The sequence below is a fragment of the Eublepharis macularius genome, chromosome 8 (genome assembly GCF_028583425.1).
Source record: "Eublepharis macularius isolate TG4126 chromosome 8, MPM_Emac_v1.0, whole genome shotgun sequence".
NCBI lineage: Eukaryota > Metazoa > Chordata > Lepidosauria > Squamata > Eublepharidae > Eublepharis > Eublepharis macularius.
In genome coordinates this window covers 14,454,617-14,478,900 of record NC_072797.1, presented here as the reverse complement: position 1 = coordinate 14,478,900, position 24,284 = coordinate 14,454,617, and the positions used below count along the sequence as shown (strand labels likewise).

The following is a 24,284-nucleotide window of genomic DNA, read 5'->3' as shown; positions in this document are numbered from 1 at the left end:
GCCCCATTGAATAATAAAATGGAACTCACGTCTAACCAGACCTCCTAGGCTTAGAATTTCTCCCTTTGCCTCGCAGCAGGTTTTTTTTTTTTTGGAACAAGTTTGAAACAATTCCAGTTGTTGCTAACTTTGTCCTCGTTTATTTGAAAGTTACCCCACTGAAAGTTCACAGCCAAGAGAAGAAGCGAGTTCCATCCCTACCAAGCAGTTGCAATCCTGGGAGATCTCCAGGCACCACCTGAAGGTTGGGAACCCAAACTGAGACACGCCATTTAAAACCAGATTTGAGCATCCAAATCACCCGAGCCCGTTGGTGTTAAGATTATCCAAGCAAACAGTTTATTTTATTATTATTATTATTAATTAATTAATTAATTAATTTATTTATTTATTATTTTCGACACCCGCCCCGCCACCTACTCGTTTCCCCCTCTGGCGCTGAAACACCTTCAACCCATTCATTCATTCCCTTTCCGCGCTGTCCTATTCCAGCGAAAACGCATGCGCAGCCGGAGCGTGGGAACTTCGAGGGACGCTCCGCCCCTTTGCCTGCGTGGTGACGTCATCCCGCAGACCACCCGGTTGCCACGGCGACGGGCCGCGCGTCCCGAAAGGAGAGGAGGCCGCGGCGGCTGCTGCTGCTCCAGGGAGGAAGGCGAGAAGATGCAGAGCGAATGGAGCCGCCGCCTGAGGCGGGAGGTGACCGGCCCGAAGCCGCAGTCCATCGCCATCGTGAGTCAGCCTTTGCAGGGCATCGGGCCATTGCCTGGAAATAGGGTTGCCAACTCCAGGTCGGGACATCCCTGCGGGGAGGGGGGAGAGGAGGGACCTCAGTGGGGTATAATTATTATTTATTTTATATTTATTTTATTTTATAATGAAATTATTATTATTTAGTTTATAATTGTTATTTATTCGTATTTACTTTTCTTGTATCTTGCCTGAGGGCGAGGCTTGGGGAGAGGAGGGACCTCAGTGGGGTATAATTATTTATTTTATTTTATAATTATTATTCATTTTATAATTATTTTGTTTTATTATAATAATAATAATTATTATTATTTACAATTGTTATTTATTTCTATTTACTTTTCTTATATCTCGCCTTTCTCCCCAACAGGGGCAAAAAGCGGCTTGCATAGTTTTCTTCTCCATTTTATCCTCACAACAACCCTGTGAGGTAGTAGGTCCGACTGAGAGAGTGTGATTGGCCCCAGGTCACCCAGTGAGCTTATAATGCCCCAGAGTCCACCCTCCAAAGCAGGCATTCCCTCCTGGGGAACTGAGCCCTGTGGCCTGGAGATCAGTTGCAACTGTGGGACATCTCCAGGCCCTGCCTGGAGGTTGGCAACCCTATCTGGAAAGCAACTCGTCTTCAAGAGGTATTAATGAACTTAAGAGCCCTCCAGAGGATCTTGGGTGTTTGCCTAGTTCAGCATGCTATTCCCAACAGTGACCAGCTTACAGGAAGGCCACACAGCTTTTAAAGGGGACAGCCTCCCCCCTCGATTCCCCTCAGAGCTATATGGAGCCTGGCTTCTGGAAATGGAGATTGCACCCTTGCTTCCCCTGGGTTAATAACTGTTAGGAAATGGTGCTTTTTATCAGAAAGGAGAGACAATGCTGAATAGGGGTTAGAGCACTCCATTGCAATCCAGGAGACTTGGGTTCCAATCCCTACTCAGCCATAAGGCTTACTGAGTGATCTCAGGCTCTCTACTTTCTGTTAGCCTCACCTACCTTACAGGGTTGTTATGGGCATAACATGGGGATGGAGAGCCACATGTACCACCCTGAGCAACTTGGAGTGGGATAAAAAGGTGCAGGGTGGGTAGAGAGAGACCTGTTTGTTTTTGGGCGCATGGCATTGTACTGATCTTGCAGCCTGGATGCACTCTGTTTGTATCACAAATGCCACCATTGGTGCATGTGGGTGGCTCCTTATAGTTGTCATGTCTGTGCCAGCCACGACTTTGGTGTGGCATCCTCACTTGAGGTCCAGCTTGGGGATTGTTTTTGTTAAGAGACAGGATAGACATTTGAAAATGAATATGCGTGGATGAGGGCATGTATATGCTGTTCTGGAAAAAAAAATCTACGTCAGGATAATTCAGCTCCTGCACCCACAAATGTGAATTCTGCAACCTCCTTGAATTATTCAGAATAAGAACTTTTGCATGATCTGTTTTTGCATAAGGTTCATTGTTTCCACGTGGGCAAGGAGCCTTTCTAGGCTCTGAAATTCTATAATCTGACTGGACATGTATCTGTATTAAATTTTTATCCTGCCTTTTCTCCATGGAGATTGAGGATAGTTACTTCCATTTTACCCATGAACCCTTTTCAGGCCGGGCATTGGCTGTGGGCTTGTAAGTTCTTTATTAATCAAAATGAAACTGGAATTCCGAACCAGCTAAACTGCAGCTATTCTGCATCCTTTCTATTGTTCTACAAAATCACAGCACACTCACATCACTACTTGTAAAAATATCTAACAAAGGGTTTGCTGATCAAAAGCTTTAAGTTCCTGTGTTCTGTTTTTTCTGTGGTAATGATCATACTTTTCTTCAAAGTGACTCTTGACACAAAACAGCGCTAACTTGCTGTCCCTTTTACTCAAAGGCATGCTTTCTTTTACAGAGGGCCAAATTCCCACAAGCAGTTGGCCCCGGCCACAAGATCCAGGCCTGGAGGGCACAAGATAAGGTCCGCCATGAAGCCTCAGTTTATGTGAAGGGCCACCTCCTGGGCCGCCAGATCAACGAAAGAGATGAACTGAATGAACGCAAACAGCTTCACCGGCTGGTGCAGAAGAAGGTGAACGCTGAAATGCAAGGGTTCCTGGCGGAGGCTGAAGAAAGGAGAGAGAGGTAGCCCAAAGTGGCCGAACGAGTGGATGTTGGTTGCTGAGTTTTATTAACAATAATAGTAATTAGCGTCATGCTATCAGTGTACATGGCATTTTACAGTGAGACGTAACCAAGAAGAAAGAAAAGTCCCTGCTCGTAGAAGCTTATAATCTACATTTTGAAAGGTTGGGAGAACAAAACGGGGAGAGGGGAGACCGAGAGTCATGGATAGCAAGGGATAAATATTTTATTAATTTATTTATATTTACCATAGATATAGCCCACTTTTCTCACTGAGAATCAAAGCAGATTACATAGTATAAGTCAATTCAAACATTTAACTGAGACATTCAATAAACGGTACAATAGGGTAAGGATAGCAGAAATGTGAAAGCAAGCATAAATCAGATGCAGAACTAAAAACAATGCTGAAACAAAACATAAGCAGATTGATATGACATATTAAACAGCTGGAACTATCCAATAGGAGCATACACACAGCAACAGTCAGTACGCAGTAGTACAGTCTACAGTCCCTATCCCTGTACCAAAATCCATCTTTCTGAACCATTTCCTTAAAGCACAGCTCTGTCACTGGCGTAAGAAAGCCCTCCTGAATAATTCGGTTTTGCAACGTTTGCGGAAAACCAGGAGAGTGGAAACTTTCCTGACCTCTTCAGGCAATGAACCTCTAGAAATACTTGGACTGTTTCTGGTAGGGACCGGGAGCGAGGGACGGTTCTGAAGGCTGACCAGAAAAGGTGAGTTTAGAGGAGGGATTTCTCTGAAGGGAGAGGAAAATGCACTTCTGGCCCCCAAAGCAAGATCTGAAGAATAGAAGCACCAAAAGTTGCCCATTTCTGACCTTGAGCTAATTAAGCCCCCAGTTAAGGCCCTTACTGTGTTCAGCTTCTTAACAGAGACTCATGAAAGCGTGGTTTAATGAAATTCACTGTGGTTAGTGATGTCATCTGAATGCAGGCCTCTCCTCTGAATGTGGTTGGTTAGGGTATGCCAAGACAGGATCTGAAACCATGGTTGCAAGTTGGTTTAGTAACTGTGTTTGCAGGGTGGATAAAAATCAATGATTTTTTTAAAAAAATCGGATGTTTACAAATTTAAATAGGATTTTTTTTAATAAAACGTTTTTTGAGGAAAAATCTATCTAGTTTTCTGTTTAAGATACATTATAGTCCAAAGGTTATCAACATGAAATAAGGATTAGTTTTTAATTATGTAGCATGAGGCTGTATATTCATGCAATGTTTAATTTTCTTGGTGAACGAATTCCATTAATCCATTCACAATGTCATGCTCTTCCAGAGCTTTCGGTAAGATTATTGGGCAGTTTTTCTATCTAGAAGATACTATCACAGATGCTTGGTTTTACAGTTCTCAAAACTGTTAATTTGTGTCTGCAGAGACTACGTCTCTTCCTCACTGCAAAAAAGTTATAAAATAAACATACACAGTTGAGAAAAAGACCTTAATCCCATTGTTCCTTTGCAAATCTTCATACACAGAACCAACCCCTTCCCTCTTAAGTGCTAAGTTTCAAAAATTAGAAGATTGTTGGGAGAAGAATAGATCTGTACAGGAAGCTAAGTGTGAGAGTGCTTTAAATCATAATTTAAATTGATTCGATTTAAATCAGATCCACCCTGCGTGTTAGGTATAATTCTTGATTCCTGTTAGCAACAACAAATAGGACTCTTGTGGTATCTTAAAGACTAACACGATTTCCCCACCCCCCATTAGAAGCTTTTAGGGACTAGACCCCTTTTTGTCGATGTGTGTGATGGGTAACACTCCATGCATTTGATGAGACATTCAAGGGGTCCTCGGTCTTTTTGACCTTGCGGGCACGTTTGGAATTCTGACATGGGGTGGTGGGTACAACCACAAAACGGCTACCACAGGAGGCAGAGCCAACCACAAAATGACACAGAGGAAACCCAAGTACAAGAGAGAAGAAGGGAAATTTTAAAAATATACTGGGAAAGAGGAGTGAGAGAGATTAAAACCAAAATGGGGGGATAGGGGGAACCTGCCCCTGAAACAACATTATTTTTAACTGCCCAGCCAATCACATCGCCAGTGGCCAAGCAGAAGCCTTGCTGGGCAAGTCCCCATCTGGCCCCACCAGCGGGCACCATAGTGCCCATGGGCATCACGGTGGCATCTCTGGCGTAATCTCTAGTTCACAAAAGCTTATTCTGTCTTTAAGGTGCCACTAAATTCCTGTTTGTGTTAGTCATGATGAGTCTTAACCACAGTTCTGTGTGACGTATAAATGTGGATATCCTTGCTTGATCCACAGTGCCACCGTTGCTGCAGTGAAGGCCAGGATGCCAGCCAAGTCTTGGGGAGACAATGGGAAGAGCAGAGGCATTTGTTGAAGGAATCCAGCACTGGGATTATTATCTGTGAACTGGATCCTGCTTACACAAATAATCCATAGTTAAAATAGAATCATAGGGTTGGAAGGGACCTCCAGGGTCATCTAGTCCAACCCCCTGCATAATGCAAGAAATTCACAACTACCTCTCCCCCACCACACACACACAGTGATTCCTGCTCTATGTCCAGAAGATGGCAAAAATAAGGCTGGTCTGAAATGATTCATCCAACGGCTTACACTGAGTCCAGATTTGGACCCAGTTGGGACCTTTTTAGGGCCAGTTATGCTTTTTGTTCAGAATACAGGAGAAGTGTAAAAACCGTGTCGTTTCGATACCAGAAGTATAAAACGTGGTCGTGTTTTCAACTAACGTTTTCCAGGCTTCGAGATCTCCTGGAAAAGGAGGAAAGGGGTTACATTGCTGAAATGGAATTGATCGAAGAAGAAAGCACTGAGGACAGAAAAAAGAAAATGCGAGTGAAGGCAAAATTACTGAGAGAGAATCGGGAAGAAGAGAGGCGGAAGATAGTGGCTGAAAAACAGGAGCAGCAGTTCAGGTAAATTGGTCACAATGTTACTGGGATGAATCTCCTTGTGAGTTTGGGGGAATTAGCAGGCAAGGAGAAGGCTTAGCGAGAGGCGGTAACTAGCGAGATACTCTTACCAATTTTTACGGGGTCCTCCCCCCAAGGATGTCACCAAGACAGGTGTTTTCCAAAAACAAAGGTAGTTTTTATTGAAAAGGAAACATGTCATACAGATATGATCAATGCAAACACATATATTTTGGCAAGCATACAAGAGTCCTAGGAATATAGCTGGAAAAATGGAGGATAGCATAGGTTTCGGAGAATATTTACCTATCAGAGGAGTTGAAAGGTCTGCAGAAAAGGAGCTAATGGCCAGCATTTCTTGGAGAAAGGCTCAGACTAGGATCTGAGGGTGCGACACGTGGATCCAAGTGAGTGTGCACACACTGGCTGGGGCAAAGCCCAAATATTTACTGGGCATAATGGGCCCTGGGGCAGAGCAGTTCTCGTACAAATGACTAACGTTTGGCCCCTGGGATGGACAATGACTTTGATCGGCATTCCGGCAGGTGACAAAAGAGAGCAATTGATTATTCCGGTGCCTGACAATAAAACTGTAGTTTACGTTAAGCGTCTCCAGGCATGGGCAGTAGACTTTAAAATTTCAATTAAGTATTCCCAGGAAGGAATAAAACTTTTCCAGAGATTGATGGCTCTTAATTGCCAAACAGGATTATCGTGGGTTTGCTTATCAAAGGGATAAAGGGGAAGGAATGTCCAAAGGGTGTCAAGGAGGAAATTTTTCTTCGCAAAAGAGCGACAATCCAAGGCGTGGGGGGCAGGAGGCAATGGCGCCTAATCCCCTGGCATTTTATTTGCATGGTACATGGATTCCAGTTTTCCAGGCTGGAGCTGGCAACGTTCTGCATGGCTAGGAAGCTTGCTTAGTGCAGCGCTGAGCACATTAGATTGAGTGGCTTACGATTTCCTATCATAAGTGATTATTAGAGCGGCAGAGGCTAGAAGGACTGCTCACGACAAGCTGAAGATGCCCCACAAGAAGAGGCATCTTCCTCAGAGGGCGGCTTTTGGGTGCCGTAAAGGCCTCGTAAATAGTTTGGGAGACGGCACTGTACACACTCTGGTCAGGATCTCTCCAGGGTTGTCCAGCCATTGACAGTATCTTAGTTGATCTGACTTGTTTTTTAACCTACGGGGCCTTTGCATTTGGAAGCGTGCGCACAGCTCTGGAGGCTGTATCTCAGAAAGGATATTTGGTGGGGGGGATCAGAAAATAGCAACCAAAACGAACGAGAAGTTCATGCTGCTCTCCGTGTTCTTGCCATTTTGAACTTGGGAGAGAAGGGGGAGTTTAATCCTTATCTTCTGTTCCACTTCCCCAGTACAGATAGTTCCACCCCCAGTGTTGCTGTTAGCCCTGTTAGCCCCACCCTACACTATGTCTAACAGCACTTCTGAGGTTCAATACGTATTGAAGAACCGGTGGGATGGGGGAAGTGTGACCTCCCCCATCCCTGCAGCTCTGATCCAAGTTGAACTCTCCCAATGCAGAGCCAGTCTGGTGTGGTGGTTAAGAGCGGCAGGACTCTAATCCGGAGAGCTGGCTTTGATTCCCCACTCCTCCGCTTGAAGCCGGCTGGGTGACCTTGAGTCAATCACAGCTCTCTCAGAGCTCTCTCAGCCCCTCCCACCTCACAGGGTGATTGTCGTGAGGATAATAATAACACACTTTGGAAACTGTTCTGAATGGGCATTAAGTTATCCTGAAGGGTGGTATATAAATCAAATGTTACTATACAAATTATTAAAGAAAACATCAGGCGATCTGATCACAGATTTCCCACTTAAGGTGTAGTTTGGCTTGTGACCTTTGGAAACAACATTAAAGCTGCAGACTTGCCTATGCTAGAGAAACGTAAGAGGGCAAAGTGGTTGAAGAGCCATCTGGGGGAGCAGATGTTTATTGGTTGCTGCAAAAGCTGCTTTGGAGGAATTATTTGGATAGAGTCAAGCAAATGCGGAGTTTCGATTTAACTCCTTCTTTGCTTTTTAGAGATTTGCATGATTCATATCGTTTGACAACTGGGGTGCCGGATAGCTCAGCTGTAATCAGCTTTCTCTTAAGGGGATTTTGAACCCTTTATATTATGGAAACGGAAATAACACCTGACACTTTGAGACTAGAAAACTGCTTATTTCACCAGGAAAACAGTGTTTAATAACACTCGATATGAGAGCCAGTGCAGTGTTGTGATCTCGCGGAGCTGCCTTATACCGACTCAAACCATTTGTCCATCAAGGTCATTATTGTCCACTCAGACTTCCAGCGGCTCTCCAGGGTCTTTCACATCACCTCCTACCTGACCCTTCCCACTGGAAATTGGCACCCGGGACCTCCTGCACGCCAAGCAGGTGCTGGACCCCTCCCCTATTCACTAAGGTCCACCGGAAGGGAGGCAGCGCCATGGGATCATACCATGGTTAGAGTTTAGAGATCAGAGACCCTAGGGCCAACCCTGGCTCTTTAATTACCAGCTGGATCTCCAGTGGCCACATCAGAGGAGAGAGGATGCTGAGTTGGGCTCTGGGGCGCTCTCCGTCATTCAAAGAGGCCTTCCAGAGGAGGGCAATGAAGATGTTGAGGGGTCTGGAGACCAAGACCGAGGAGCTCGGTATGTTTAGCCTGGAGAGGAGGCGACCGAGGAGTGATATGTACTTGAAGTACTTGAAGGGCTGCCACATAGAGGATGGTGCGGAGTTGTTTTCCGCTGCCCCAGAAAGTCGGACCAGAAGCAACGGGCTGAAATTAAATCAAAAGAGTTTTCGGCTAAACTTTAGGAAGAACTTCCTGACGGAGCGGTTCCTCAGAGGAACAGGCTACCTCGGGAGGTGGTGGGCTCTCCTTCTTCGGAGGTTTTTAAGCAGAGGCTGGATGGCCATCTGACAGCAATGCTGATTCTGTGAACCTGGGCAGAGCATGAGAGGGGGGCAGGAAGGGTTTTACATCAGTGCTTAGTTCTCGTGGCCCCTTCTTACATGCCCAGAGTAATGCCCATCACCACTGTGGTGTCCGGGAGCTATTTTCCCCAGGCCATTTTGGCTAGGGATTGTGACCGTGTTTTGCCATCTTCTGCACATGGGGTAAGGGTCACTGGGTGTGGGGGGGGAGGGAAGTATTTGTGAATTTCCTGCATTTTGCAGGAGGTTGGACTAGATGACCCTAGAGATCTCTTCCAACCCTGTGATTCTATGATTCTGCAGTAGAACTTCGAACAGATCACACTCTTAGTTTACAGCAGGCGTCAGTTATTTCCCCCCCCCCCGTCCCCATTTTTCATGCCAATAACGGTGTCTCTTTGATGTTGCTTTCCTGTGCTTTTTTAGCATATCCCACTGATCAGCAGTGGAACTCTGGGTTTTATTTGCAGAGTCAATTAAACCAGCTGCATGTTCAAATGAAGCTTGGATTGATGGCAGATGTTTAATAGCATTTCCCACAGAGAAGCAGGAGCTCTGTTTGGCAGGTTTTACCCCGAAATATAAAGTAAATGTTAGTTTTATGTAGGTCAGTTGCTCTTACGGGGCTGCAGAACGCTTTAGAAAGTCGTGTTGTGTGATGCCCTGGGTAGTTTGCAAGAATGTAAAGTGTTGCGGGGCTGTGGAATTGGTAGATATGTACAGTTATGGCAGACTCCTTGTAAGAGACAGGACTGGCCCTTTACCAGCCCTTTCTCTTATTCCCCTACTAATATGATGCCATTCAAGGTTGAGGCATCTTTCTAGCAGAACCAATCACTCCCACTGACTCCGGTGTGTGAGCCAGCAGTCAATTAATTTTTACCATTATTCCTCAAAACAACTGTGTTTATTCTTCAAAGTGTCAGTAAGCTTTCCCCCAGCCCTCATCGCTTTCTCACTCAAGCAGAAAGTCCCAACACTTAAATGAGTTCCCGTCGTTGGTTTGTCAAAGTAAAATATGAAATGTGGAATTAAAAATGCCCTCTAAGGCAGCCCGGCTTTGAAAAGATTTCTAGGTGCTTAGAGCCGTGTTTTGCATGGGGACATCGATCCCTTTACTCTGCGGCATTCATGGTAGCCTATTAACAAGCTTCCCAGCAGGTTTCCGATGGATACACTTGCCAGATCCTGACCTTTTTAGCTGCAAGAAGTTTACTTTTCTGCAAGGGTCTGCAGCTCATGGCTTCAGAGCTGAATGTCGCTCGGTATGGAACCCAATATGGCTCTTTAAAAAATTAAATGAAAATCTCAAAAGTTATATTGGAGGGGGAGGAGAGATGCAGCAATAACCAGTATCTGAAGGCAGGCAAAGATTTTTATGGGACAAAAGGACTTCTTAGAAGAGGTGCTTTACAGAAAGGGAATAACGGGACCCATTACTAGGAATCCAAGCACAAAGCAGGTGCGGAATTATGCCTTTAATAATTGCCCAGGGTGCTCCTAAGTATATTTACAACTTATTTGTGAGACCCCGTGTCTGCCACTTCCTAGTGGCAGTTACAAAAACAGTTGCAAAACAGTAAAGAGCCCAGTAGCACCTCCAGGACTAACCATTTATTGTAGCATAAGCTTTCGAGAACCACAGCTCTCTTCCTCAGATGCATGCAAGAGCTGTGGTTCTCAAAAGCTTATGCTACAATAAATGGTTAGTCTTAAAGGTGCTACTGGACTCTTTTGCAACTACAGACTAACATGGCTGATTCCTCTGGATCTTTGGGAAGTGACATTATCGCACGCAACCCTACACCTTATCTCTTCAGGAGGGGGTATAGAGAGCAAAACTTTAGAGGAGGATCATAACTGGGGAGCTGTGTGCATTTAAAAGTCCCAAAATACATTCCTGGCCTTCTTCCCTGTGGCTGTAGAGAGAATTGTGAGGAGCTCCGAATGCAGTGCAGCCAGAAGCACCTGCTGGAGGTGTGCGAAGACCGCTTGGCCCAGCTGGCCTTGAAGGAGGAGCTGAAGAAGCAGAGGGAGCAGGAAGAGGCCGCGTTCGTGGCCCTCTGGGAGGAGGACCGGCTGGCCAAGGAGAGGCGAGCCACGGAGGAGGAACGGAAACGGCTGGAGAGGAATTCCAACATGCTGAACATGCTGAACACCCAGAGGGCGGTGGCAGACGCTCAGAAGCGGGAGGAGAAGCGGCTCAAGGAAGAGGAGGCAAAGTATATGGTAACGTGGCCGGTTTCCCACCTGCTGTTGCACGAGAGCAGACTTTGCCTTTCTGCCCGGAAGATTCCCAGGGGCAGACATTATGCATACTGGAATCACAGGCTTGAGGGGGAGCAAAACAAAAAGAGGAAATGCCTAAAAGGTCCTCAGGCTCACCTCCCACCCCCCCACCACCACCAAAGGCAAGACCATCTACTCATTGTCCCCTGCCCCCCCCCTCACCTGCATAGTCCAAATTGCAACCCGCGGAGCATTCAGAACGATCCACGTGGCTCAAGCAATTGAGCCGAGCTGCGAACATAATCCACACGCAGCCACACATCTAAGGTTCGCAAACCAACCTGGCCTAGGGTGAAATCGGAGCGAAGCCGAGCATGAGCAAAATGTCTCTGTCAAACAGAGGAAGTTGTACTGGGTCTGTATGACTCAGCATCAAGTCCTAATGGTTTCTGATGGTATTTTATTTATTTATTTATTTATTATGTCAATTATAGTCCGCCTTTCTCACTTAGACTCAAGGCGGATGGATTACACAGTGTGAGATAGGTACAGTCGGTATGAAGGACATTTCCATAAACAATGCCATAGGGTAAATAAATGCAAGTTTACGAAGGCATAGCATTAGCAAGGATCCAATACAGAGTTGAAGAAATGCTGAAACAGAGCATAAGCAATTGCAGGGCTGACGTTAGCCGACATGAAGCACAAGTAGCTCATAGGAGCACATACTCAAGACAACAGATGGTACCTAAGGCAACATAGTGGTGAAGTCTGTGGTCCTTGTTAGTGAAGCATCTGAGGCCACATTCCTACAATACAAAAGCCTTTTTGTATTGTGGAAAGCTAGGAGAGTGGGTGGGTGGGTGGGTCTCCTGACCTCAGGCAGGCCGTTCCATAGGGTACGGGCCACCACAGAGAAGCCCATGTATGTGGTAGGGGTTTCCTGACCCCACTGGGCCGCAAGATGAGCAATAAATGGGCCATTCGCCACTCTGTTTGGGGGAATTGCCTTCCCTTATGATGTTTCCTGCTTCTCTACATGCCCTGGTTTGGTGGAACAGCAGGGAGAAGGAACCAGTGCTTCAGGCTCTCTTGGGGCTTCACTCCAGATAAATGGAAGCTTCTGTATTTCCTACCCTGAGCAGAAGCTGTGGTTATCAGTGCAGGAAATATAGCTTTGCTTTGCCTGCAGTGATGGAGCTCTGTTTCAGTGACCCCCTCTCCCCCACAATTGAGGTCTTTGAGGATCACTTCAGAGTCTCCATCGTCAGTGGGGTATAAGTATCTGCTATTGGCTATTGTGGAGAGTGCCCTCAAGTCATAGTTGACTTATGGTGACCCCTGGTGAGGTTTTCATGGCAAGAGACTAACAGAGGTGGTTTACCATTGCCTGCCTCTGCGACCCCAGTCTTCATTGGAGGTCTCACATCCAATTGCTAACCAAGGCTAACCCTGCTTAACTTCTGAGATCTGACGAGATCAGGCTCACCTGGGCTATTCAGGTCAGAGCATAAGTATCTAAGTAGAATTAAAACATCTCTCAGGTGAAAATCTAAAACCCTCCTATGTTGGTGCTTAAAAAGACTTGTTAGGGTTGGCACAATCCAGCAGCGTTCCTCTGACCTGGGCGCATTTGAGAGCGAATCCTGCTAGCAGGTTAAGCTCTGCCAAAAGCCTTCTTTCCAAGTGATCCAGCGAGGCTAGGCCCTCCTGAAACACGATCTAATTCTCTGGCAGATAGTGGTGTGGCAGGACCTCCATAGAGCATCCAAAGCCTAGGCACAGTTTAGGACCCCAGATACAGCAGAGAATGAAGGGCTGGGCAGGCTCTCCCGTGACTGCTAGGGGGGGGCGGAGCAATGAGGAGGTTGTTAGTTTCAGCTAGCTTGAGCTACCTGTGCGCCTAGTGGAAAGGGGAGGTTGCCTTAAGATAAAGTCCACAGGAGGCTTGTTGCTTTGAGGCGGTTTCACTTGGGCAGCTGTGCTGGTCTGTCGTAGAAGAGCAAGATTCAGCTCTAGTAGCACCTCAAAGGCCAACTAGATTTCCAGGGTATGAGTTTACAAGAGTCGGAGCTCCCTTTTTCAGATACAAAAACACCTGCATAGGTACAGGCTAATATCACTTTTCTTACCAAATGTAAAAGACTTAGATATTTCCAGGGTATGAGCCTACAAGGGTCAGAGCTCCCTTTGTTGGATACAAAAAAAACTTGCACAGGTACAGACTGAAATCACCTTTCTTACCAAATGCAAAATACTCGATATTATACCTAAGGAACTGAGAATTAAAAACCCACTACAAAAAAAAGTTATCTGATGAAGGGAGTTCTGACTCTTAAAAAGCTCAAACCCTGGAAACCTAATTGGTCTTTAAGGTGCTACTGGACTCGAATCGTGCTTGGAGAAAGGAAAGCATCCTAGGGTAGGTCCTACCACTGATCGAGGTTTATTTATTAAAATATTTGTACCCCCCCCCCCGCTTTCATTTTTGCTCGAGTGTGAAGCCTTCCTCCAATCTATGAAGCCTACCTCTGAATGAATAACAGCCACTTCGGAGGAAGGCTCCATAGGCTGAAGGAAGGCTCCTTAGAGAATGGTTGGATCCACCCTGTTCTTAACTGATAAAGAAACTCATTCTGCCACCGGAAAGGTGAAAGAGGCATTCTAACTAAGAGCCAAGCTACAAGTGACGCCTGACACAGGTTGGACACTTGTCAGCTTCCCTCAAGTTTTGATGGGAAATGCAGGCGTCCTGGTCTTGCAGCTGTAATGGAGAGCCAAGCTGTAAAACCAGGACGCCTCCATTTCCCATCAAAACTTGAGAGAAGCTGACAAGTGTCCAACCTGTGTCAGGTGTCACTTGTAGCTTGGCTCTCAGAGAGACAGAGAGCACCTGTTGCCCTCTTGGAGGTTAGAGAGAAAGAGGAAGGGCAGCCATAGGGAAGGAGTTGAGAGTTGACGGCTCCTTTCACCGCAGGAAGAAGAACGGCAGCTGTTTAAACTGGAGGATGAGCGTGCTGAGATCGACAGGCAGCGGAAGCTGAGGGAGTGCGGGGATATGCTCTTGACTTCTGCGAGAGAGAAGATGAAGCGCCTCCATCAGGCCAGGCAGGAGGAGCTGGCTCTGGACATGAAGGTCCTGGATCACGCTCTTCGGCAATCCCAAGACGACACAGACGAGCAAAAGAGACAGAAAGTAAGCCCAGAGATTGCGTTGCACGGTGAGCTAATTCTTGGCCCAGTGGTGTGCTTGGTTCCTAGGTAGGTCAACAGTAAGGTTGTGCACTATATAAAAAAGGTATGTTTCAGTCCTGAGTATCGGGAAGGCCATATATATCAGAATCCCCCTACATTTGGTCCTGCCATACTGACTTGGTATTTGAATCTAGATTTTTTGGGGGGATTCCAAAATTAGTCAGGTCCATTATTTCCTAGGGGGGGGACCTTGCAGGAGTTGGTTGGAGTGGCTGTTTTTGAAGCAAACGACACCCAAATTGCAGCAAAATGAGGGCTGCCTGTCCATTAGACATCCCCCCAAGTTTCAAGAAGATTGGGAAAGGGGTCCAGTTCTATGGGCCCCTGCACAAGGTGCCCCCAGCTGCTCTCCATTGTTTCCTATGGGGAAAAGATCCAATGCTTTCTCCAGGGCAAAGAAACCTTAGCTGAACACACAAGAGAACCCACTGACTAAAAGTCTCCCAGTGCAAAAGGAAGCAACGAAGCCCATCAGAACCAACGCCAAAGCAGAGAATCCCAGCAGATAGAACCTTGCAGCAGGCAGCAGAAAATAAAGCGTAGACAGAAAACCACACGATCCAAAAAAATCTCACCCTGAAAGGGCTTTGAGAGCATCGCTGTGATTGGATAGACAGTTGAGCTCCTCCTAACAGGCATTGCCATTTGCCTGTGAGACTCACCTCCTCCATCCTCCCTTTTTTGCCCAGGAAACCTTCCAAAGCAAGCAAAACGAACTGCTGAGACCTTTAAAATGCTGGCCCTGGTTATTTCTGAATATTTTGGGGAATCATTAAGATCAGACTATCTGAGAATCTCAGATATAGTATATCTGAGCAGGGCTTTTTCTCAGCTGGAACGCGGGTGAACGGAGTTCCGGAACCTCTTGAAAATGGTCACATGGCTGGTGGCCCCGCCCCCTGATCTCCCGACAGAGGGGAGTTTAGATTGCCTTCCACGCCGCCGAGTGGCGCAGAGGGCAATCTAAACTCCCCTCTGTCTGGAGATCAGGGGGCGGTGCCACCAGCCATGTGACCATTTTCTCCGAGGGCAACCCACTGAGTTCCACCACCTCTTTTCCCAGAAAAAAAGCCCTGTATCTGAGTATATACTATATCCAAAAATCTCAGCTATAGATCAGATGCTCCGGTCCCAGCACGGAGAACCTTTGACTAGTGATGCCAGAGACTGACTCCTGACCTTCTATATATAAAACAGGTGCTCTGCCACTTAGCTATGGTCCTTTGAATTTAGGAAGAGCAGCTGCTTTCTGTGTGGAACGTTTTGGGGAGTTGAAAGACTGAACCAGAACTTCAGAGGTAAAGACAGCTAAGCTAGCAATACTCCATGAGCTTGAGCTTCTGCCATAAACTGTTGTTTTAGTTTGCGTGGTTTCATTTTCCTTTAGCAACTTTGCATGGTCTACATTTTTCAGAAAGAGCGCTTAAAAGAGCAACAGATATATCGGGCATACCTGGCCGAGCAGCTGGAGAAGGAGAAGCGCCTGGAAAAAGAAATGGATAAGTTGCGGGAGGAGGAGATGGCCAGGATGTGGGCCAGAAGGGCTGAACACGAGAGGCAAGGAAAGGCGGCCCGACAGCGCTTAATGAAGGAGGTCCTGGATACAAGACAGCTTCAGATCCAGGAGAAACGTAAGGACACTTCATCCCTTGTTCTAGCGCCCCTTCAGTTTTATGCCGCTCGGACAGCCTGCATTGCTGCTGCTGTTGGAAATATTTCTACTCAACCTTCCTCTTGAGGACTCAAGGCACCTTGGATAGCAACACCAGGGCCGTTTCCAGACAGCTTACCTGCCTCCGGAACATCGTGCCATCTTGCGGGGAAAATGCGGTATTTCGCGTTTTCCCCGCAAGATGGTGCAACGTTCCGGAGGCAGGTAAGCCGTCTGGAAACGGCCCAGGTTGCAAACCAAGTTAATTGAGGGGGGGGGGGCTTCCTATGCACGGAAGCATGCAGTCTGAGTTTAGGAGACAAAATCTAGCACAGTGGTTAAGTGGTTCGGCTGCAAATCAGCACTCTACTGGCTCGAATCCCACTACTGCCATGAGCTCGGCAGGTGGCCTTGGGTAAGCCACTCCTCTCAGCCCCAGCTCCCCAGCTGTATTGTGGAGATAAAAATAACACTAACTTGTTCACCACTCTGGGTGCGGCGCTAATCTGTCTAGAAGAGCGATATATAAGCGCAGTTATTACTTTGTGCCAAGTCTTCCCAGTCCTGTGCTGCATAAATCATTCACGTGAAGCGTGCGTGCATTGGATACATTTTGATTTGCATGCTGCATTCTGTAGGGTTGGTTAATGCCTACAGTTTGGCCTCTAGAGAGTCCACTCAGTGCCCTTCCCCTGACATGCAGCGGCAGTATGGTTTCTATGATTTTAGCTGATGTCCCTTATACTTCCAAGCTTGCTTCATAATCCCAAGGAAACTGCAGAAGCTAGAGCACTTGCTTTAAAAAAAACTCTGCAGAGCTGAGGTTTTCAAGCTGTGGGTTTCTTATGCAACACCACCATGCTTGTGTAGACTTTAGAAGAATAAATGCACGTGTCCTCACCCATTCATTAGACTGCATGGAGGGGTCACTTTTCAGATAACCATGATGGCGAGTGATTTATCTTGAATGGACTGGCTGGCTGTTGCTCAAGTTTTGGGCAATGCTGATAAGGTATTTACTAAAATCTCACGGTAGTATTGCCACGTGTTCCATCTGGATGGAAGCAGGTGCCAGAGTATTGGAGGGCGTGATACACTCCTTCCTTCTGCCCACCAGTGGAAGTGCAACCCCAACCCTTAATACATCGGTCTACTGGCAAAAGTACTGATGTCAGAACTCAGAGCCTTAGGTCTGCCCACAAGCTAGCTTTGTCTGTGGCTTACTTGGCCTTTCCCATCCGAGCTCCTCCATCAGTGGAGCATGTAGACGTCCAGGCAGGGCTAACATGGTCCATCTGGGAAGAAGAAAGTGTGGTGAAGCCAGGGTGTTCTTCGGTGGCCTGTTTGTCTTATCCTTGGAATGGGTGAGAGCCAAGCTACAAGAGACGAATTACACAAGGACGTGCACTTGAAGGGAGTCACAATGTTAGCTGGGAAGCTGAGTTTTAAAAGAGATCGGAAGGCTCTATTAATTTCCTCTTGTGATGGGTCAGCACGAGAAGCCACGCTGGAAGGGCGGGGTGGAGCAGCGGGGCGGGAGCTTCAGAAGGAAGACGTGCAGCCCAGGGAGGGGTGGGGCGTTGGAGAGCGAGAAAGGGAGACGAGAAGGAGCGAGGAAGCTGAGGTGCAGAGCCGAAAGAGCTGCAGACAGCAGGGCTCGGAGACAAGGCAGCAGGGATGGAGGTCCAGTTTCAGAGATCCAGTAAGAGGGGAGTGGAGCTGCTCTGTGCAGAGCCCAGTCAGGCTACCCAGGACTCCTCATCCTGAACAACGCTACAGCCTACCCGCTGGATAAGACATTCTGCATTGAGCTCAGGAGGAGCACAGATGATGGGAGACCTCAGAGGCCAGGAAACCCCAATCAGGCCAGGGATGAGCTAGGCTGCCGCCTGCTGTTAAAGGGGCCACCTACTCTGAGGCCACTGGGGCAGTCGTCACACCCCTCTCTACAGAGCCAGGGGTTTGTTAATTTCCTCTTGGCCTCACAAAGGCTCTGTCAGTTTTGCCTCCCCTTCTAAGAGGCGAAGAGGAGATTAACGCACCCTCTGAGCAGGGATCTCCCTGGCTCTGTAGAGAGGAGAACTTGACAAAGCTTTCCGATTTCCTTTAAAACTCAGCTTCCCAGCAAACATTGCGACTCCCTTCACGTGCTCCTCCTCATGTCATTCGTCTCTTGTAGCTTAGCTCTGAGCAGGCCTATGAACCCACCCAGTGGCTTTCTCCTGTTGCCTCATTATCCTTCCATAGTAGCTCTGAGCAGGCCTATGAACCCACCCAGTGGCTTTCTCCTGTTGCCTCATTATCCTTCCATAGTAGCCAATCAGATTGCACGGGATTGCTCTTTAACCTGCTCGGAAACTGCTATGCTGAGCAAGCAGGAGGTGCCCAGTGACCTCTTTGCATTCTAATTCCAATGGCTATAAGCTTCTTTGCAACTGCAGTAAGGCAGTAGAAACTGTTCTGTGAGCGCCTTCTCCCCCTTTGGGCATGGCCCCTTTGGGAAAGGGTGTCGCCATCACTGAGCCTGAGTCAGAATCGTCTCCCTCCTCCTCTGAACGTATTCCCAGATAGACGAAATGAATGAACCGCCGCACCAAGGGCCTCTTGGGTCTAAAATAGCTGCAGGAGTGCCTTGGGCTGCTTTGATGCAAACTGAATCTCCTCCTGGCACCAGCCAGAGTGTCGACTGATCCCACTCTTCCCCCCTCTCTCCCAGTGCAGAGAAATGCCCAGGAGCAGGAGGCCCTTCGTAAAGACAAGGAATCGTTAAACGCAGCCGTTCAAGAATACAACCGTCTAGAAGAGGAGAGATACGCAAGGTAACTTACTGGGATGCGCTAGAAGCAGAGTTGGCTGGCTCTGTAAAGAGGTGCAGTGGTAGCCTCAGGTGGCAATTGGCAGTGGAATGGGGGCAACACCTCCACTGGCTCCCCCAACCTCCTCTTTCGATACCTTTCCCCAACACGGGGACCAGAGTGGGTAACTAACAACCCCCTTCCTTCAGAGTCACTGTAGTGTAGCAGTCAGAGTGTCAGGTGAGGATCCGGGAGGCCCGGGTTCAAATGCCCGCTCTGCTGTGGGAGCTCACTGGGTGACCCAGAGCTAGTCACACACACTCAGCCAGACCTACCTCACAGGGTGGTTGAGAGGTTAAAAGGCAGGAGAGGGAAATGATGTGAGCCACTTTGGGTTGCCATTGGGGAGAAAGGCAGGGATAAATGAAGCAAATGAACTGAAACATAAGCTGAGTCTGCACAGGTCTATTTCTCCAGTTCGGTTCCCATATCGCAGTGGGGTTTTTTTTGGGATTGCACCCAATCACTCTGGCCACTGTGTGGCTTTTCCACGGCTTTCCCGGGAGCGCTTCTACCACAACTTTTTTCAAAAACCTGCTTTGCACTCTGCTGTTTCCCCGTGCACGCTCCTTCTTCCATTTTAACGTCCCAGCCTCTTTCTCGCCCTCTCCTGCCCCCTGCCAGCCTACTGCATCGTGATTTGTTACTCTTGTCTAGCCAGCCACCCCCTCTCACCTCCTCTCCACCCCACCCCCCTCTTTCCTCTTAATTTTTTTTTTTTTAAGTCCAGGGCAAGATTGATGAATCGCTGGTTTGAAAGCCCACAGGAGGAAGCTCCCTTTTTATTCTTTTTGCTCTGGCAGTGGCGGTGGGAATATAGCACAGGGGGTTAAATATCTGGGTATGAAAAATAATTGAGTTTTAGATTCTCTTTTTATCCCGTGGTGGAGAAACAGGTGCTTGGGGGGCAAGAGGGAAGGAGGCAGGAACAGAGCTTTGCCCGCGATTCATCGCTGCTCCGATGAGAGGTGTGAACCTCCACGTACAAGCCAATTCCCTGCCTTTTGGCTTGGCTTCAGAGAAAATGAGGAGTTATGTCCCCGGTGCAGAAGGGGCTGTAGTGGGGCAAGCTCTGCATGCCCAAGAGTGCGTCCCAAAATTCAGGAAGCGCTATTGGGCATGCGCAGTTTGCTGCACTGGGTTTAAATTCACTTGGGGAACCAGGAAGGAAGATGCATTAGCTATGCTGGGGGGGGGGCAGAGGTGAGAGATGAAAGCTGTGGGGGGGAGCACTGGCTTCAGACAGTGCCCCTTGATGAGCCACCCCTGACTATAAAACCTTCTGCAAGCTACTGTGGCCCAGTGACAGCAAGTGATAGGTGAGCTCGGAAGTTCTGGGTTCAAATTCTACCTTGGGTGCCCCTATCTTTCAAGCTCTGTCCATCTGTAAAATGGGACTAAGATCTAGCCATACGCGGATACAGTAAAGACAGGCATGGCAGTAAAATCCCTTTTCATTCTTGAAAAGTGCTGGAAATCTTTAAAGTCACAGAAGAAAGGAGGAGACACAAATCGACACCTTGCTGTGCTTTGTAATTGATTTTATGGATAGGGGTAGCAAACAGTTGCCTTCTAAGCTAACTTTTAAAGAAAGACTTAAGAGGTATTGCCAGTGGAGAAGGCAGCAAAACATACTTCACCTAGAATGCCCATGTGGGGAGGGCTGTGGGAGAATTTATTTTGATTTCACCTCATGTATACCCCGCCTTTCTTCCCAACAGGGACCCAAAACATCTTGCTTTGTTCTCCTCTGTTTTATCCTCACACTCACCTTGGTGAAGTAGGTTAGCCTGAGTGTGTGACTAGTCCAAAGTCACCAGCAATAACAGAATGGAGATTTGAACTTGGGCCTCCCGTATCCTAGTCCAACGCTCTAACCACTACACCACACAAGCTCTTCCCTGGACTTCCCAGGGTCACGTGACAGTCTGAAGCACCCATGCTGAAGCTGAGCAGGGCTGGAGCTGGTAACCACCTAGGTGGGAGATCAACTAGGGACCAATAAATGCGCATAAATGAGAAGAGGCAGAACAATATAAATGTGATACAGAAAGAAACATCCAGCCAGGGCACAGCCTATTCTCTTGGTGCTCTGTGTTTCAACGTGCTACTCCCAGAGCGCGTTTGTGAAGTCTCGTTGCAGCTGGGGAGAATTGCCTGGTTATATTCTGAGCCCTTTCAGTACACTTTGGCACTACAGGAAAAAGGGACAGAGGGTGCATTTGAGTTCTTGCCCTTGCTGGGAGATGCTACTCATCTGCCAAATTGCTCTTGTCACCTTCAGGGCAGCCACTTAATAAAGCTGTCATCTGCCGTTGACCTACCAGGCTGCTGCCTTATTACAAGAGAGGCAGAGAGTCAAACTGATCACTGCAGCTGCCTGGACTTCTCGGGTGTCAAAAACAACACCCTCCCCTCAAAGCTGTCTGATTTAACAAAATAGTAAAGAGTCCAGAAGCACCTTTAAGATTAACCTACTTCAGTGTAACATAAGCTTTTGAGAACCACAGCTCTCTTCACCAGATGCATCTGATCAAGAGTTGGTTTGTCCTGCTGGACTCTACTATTTTGCAACTACAGACGAACACGGCTAACTCCTCTGGATCTATGATTTAACAAAGTGCTTTTGTACTGGTTAGGGAGTGCTAGTCCAACTCATCATAGTCTGCTTAATTGAGACTCTAATTTCTGGGGTGTTTTTCCTCCAGAAAAAATGAGCGCCTCCCCCTAAAAATCCTCCTGTCATTTTAACAATAGGGTATCCCTGAAACAACATTCCCCCTGGGAAACTTTGCGGCTTGAAATGGCAGGCAAGGCTGGACGTTTATAGAAAAATGGGTTGGATCCAGTGGGGCCATTCCACTCAGGGCAATGCTGCCCCCGCCATGAGAACATGGGAGGGGGTTCTTTGGTGCCCAGATACGATACTTACAGTGCAATCTTAAGAAGAGTCTCTCCAGCCTAAGCCTATTAAAATCAAGGGACATATACTGGAGTAATTCTACTTAGGACTGCTTTGTCAAGGTATCTTGTACTGGACCTCTTCCTGCATCAGGGGAAAGCTTTTTGCTCCAGGAGAAAGTGCTGCTATTAGCAAAATTGATCCAAGGGATCCAACCCGGTATATATATTTTTTAAAAATATATTTTGCTGTTCAGGCAGGAGCCTCAAAAACTTACAGCACTCAATCTTCCAAGGCGTGCCTGTCTGCTCTTCCAAGTCAAAGACCTCTGTGGTCTAGTCACTTTCGCTCTTCAGCCATTACTGGCCACTTAGGAGTGAAATTGACTGGACCCCCTGCTTGCAAGGAAGAGGCCTGGCTTGCTGGGTCAAAGGGCAAACTGGAGCCTTCCAGGTCAGCGTATCCATTCAACTCCCCAAGGCGGGACACAGTGGAAATGTCCGTGCTGCTCCGTGTAGCGGGGTCTGAAAAGTCTCCCAAGAGCATAAGATGAGCCAAAGGAAAAGAGAAGCACTGGTTGTGTTGCAGTGCCAGACCTTCTTTGCATGTGTGATTTTTGCCCCATTTGGCTGTATACCTTTTGAGTTTTCTTCTGAATTCCAGACAATTAATTCGCCCTTCAGATTTCAATGTGGCGTTTCAAAGGTTCTCTTCTGAGTTTGCTGCCTGCTCTTTTTTTGCACGGGGAGAAAACTTGGAAGAGCACATTGAAATCTTGAAACGGCACATTGAAATCTGAAAGGGGAGTTAATCCTCCAGAATTCGGAAGAAAACCCAAAGAGGTAGGGGCCAAATGTGGCAAAAATCACCCTGGGCAAAAAAGGTCCCTGTCTTTTTGCTGTAGAAGCGCCAGTTCAGCAGTTCTTTCCTTTCCCCACTCTTGGGAGACTGGGATGAAACCATCTGTCATTTTAATCAAAACTCTGCCTATTTTTTTATCCATTCTGGAAAAATGCATGCTGCCTCTTCAGGAACCTGCCCACGGCAACTTACAAAAAATAAAAACAAAACACAGAAATTTATTAATTAAAATTCAGCATGAAAATAGCCAGCCTAGCATAAAAACGTAGACCATAAAAACAGACCATCGACACTTTGAAATAAGTTTGCAGATTAAAATAGTATTAAAAATTCAACCCTTTAATTAAAAGTCTAAGTGAACAGATGCAAACAGCATACTGGAAAGTATTTGGTTTGACCTCACCCTGGCTGTGCACTCCCGAGTGGGCTGTAAATCTTCCTCTGTTTTCTGAACCTCAAGGACATGTATGCAATGGGCTAAAAATGATGGTCCTGCCTTACAGGGCTGTGGTGCAGGCTGTCAAAATGGCATTTGTGGCAGTGTTTTAAACAGTGGTTTGGACTAGCTTCTATGAAATATGCGCAGAAGAGTTCATGGAATGGATCTCTCTACAGCCCCCTGTACCCCACCTCAAAAGCTGCTGCTGAAAGTTCGAGAACCCTCCGGAACAGAGCAGTGTTGTGGGGGTGGGGGCTGCAACTCAAATGGAAATCACACGGGCTGTTTTGCAAACTTGTACAAGGTGGGCAGATTTCTGCTGATGATCTTCTTGCTGTGATTTCACCTCCAGCTGTTGATTATATTGTATTTTCACTTCCACAGAGTTATCCTCCTTGGAGCTCAGTGAGAAAGGCAGACTAAATAATAATAATAATAATGATGATGATGATGATGATGATGATAATTAATGATAATTAATGATAATTAATAATTAATGATAATTCATTCTGCTTCTGAGGATCTCCAGTCCATGACTTCAATCTGTTGTCTTGTTTATGTGGGGTCATTTTTCCTGTTGTTACTCCCAGGCGCTTGCGGCAAACGAAGGAATATCGGGAAGAACTCCAAGCTCAGATAGATCACGTGAAACAAGCCCGGGATTTTGAAAAGGAAGAGGAGCGCCGCGAATACGCCGCGGCACTGGAGGCAGAGAGGCTCTTGCAGCAGAAGATGGCGGATGTCCTTTCGAGACCGTACATGAAGCTGATAAACCTCCATCCCCTGCGAAGGCAACTGGCTTGCAGTTCTCAGCCTTCGAACTGATTTGTTATTCTTTTATACCATTACCTTTAAAACCATCTAATGTAAACTTCTCCTGCTTGTTTTGTGAGTACATTACTTGATAGCAAGAAAAAAAAAGACATTTCCTAAAAGGGTCACCTACTTTATCCATCCCTTATTTTCTAGAAAAGTAGAATATTTTTTTTTTAAAATGCTGTTAACAAAGTTATTTAAAAATAAATAGTATTATACAGCAACTGCTTCAGTGTCATAACAATAACAACAACATTCGATTTATATACCGCCCTTCAGGATGACTTAACACCCACTCAGAGTGGTTTACAAACTATGCCATTATTATCCCCACAACAAACACCCTGTGAGGTGGGAGGGGTTGAGAGAGCTAGAAGCTGTGACTGACCCAAGGTCACCCAGCTGGCTTGAAGTGGAGAATCAAACCCGGTTCTCCAGATTAGAGTCCCACACTCTTAACCACTACACCGAACTGGCTCTCAATAAGGCAAACCACCCTTATTTTCATGATTTTGGA

At 47.0% G+C, this 24,284-nt stretch overlaps 1 protein-coding gene across 1 annotated transcript; it reads left to right on the top strand.

The window, feature by feature from the left end:
• Positions 1–651: 651 nt before the first annotated feature.
• On the top strand, positions 652–23,897 carry CFAP53 (cilia and flagella associated protein 53). The gene is made up of 8 exons (XM_054987299.1): positions 652–732; positions 2,641–2,870; positions 5,631–5,807; positions 10,685–10,988; positions 13,966–14,184; positions 15,658–15,874; positions 18,611–18,713; positions 23,542–23,897. The coding sequence occupies exons 1-8, from the start codon at positions 664–666 to the stop codon at positions 23,774–23,776; spliced, it is 1,554 nt and encodes a 517-aa protein (XP_054843274.1). The 5' UTR covers positions 652–663; the 3' UTR covers positions 23,777–23,897.
• Positions 23,898–24,284: the final 387 nt, after the last annotated feature.

Excerpts from the sequence above, each read along its gene's own strand:
- CFAP53 (XM_054987299.1), top strand. The coding sequence starts at position 664 with ATGCAGAGCGAATGGAGCCGCCGCCTGAGGCGGGAGGTGACCGGCCCG. Across the intron at positions 733-2,640 it reads AGCCGCAGTCCATCGCCATC|AGGGCCAAATTCCCACAAGC; the intron begins GTGAGTCAGCCT and ends TTTCTTTTACAG. Across the intron at positions 14,185-15,657 it reads ACGAGCAAAAGAGACAGAAA|AAAGAGCGCTTAAAAGAGCA; the intron begins GTAAGCCCAGAG and ends TACATTTTTCAG.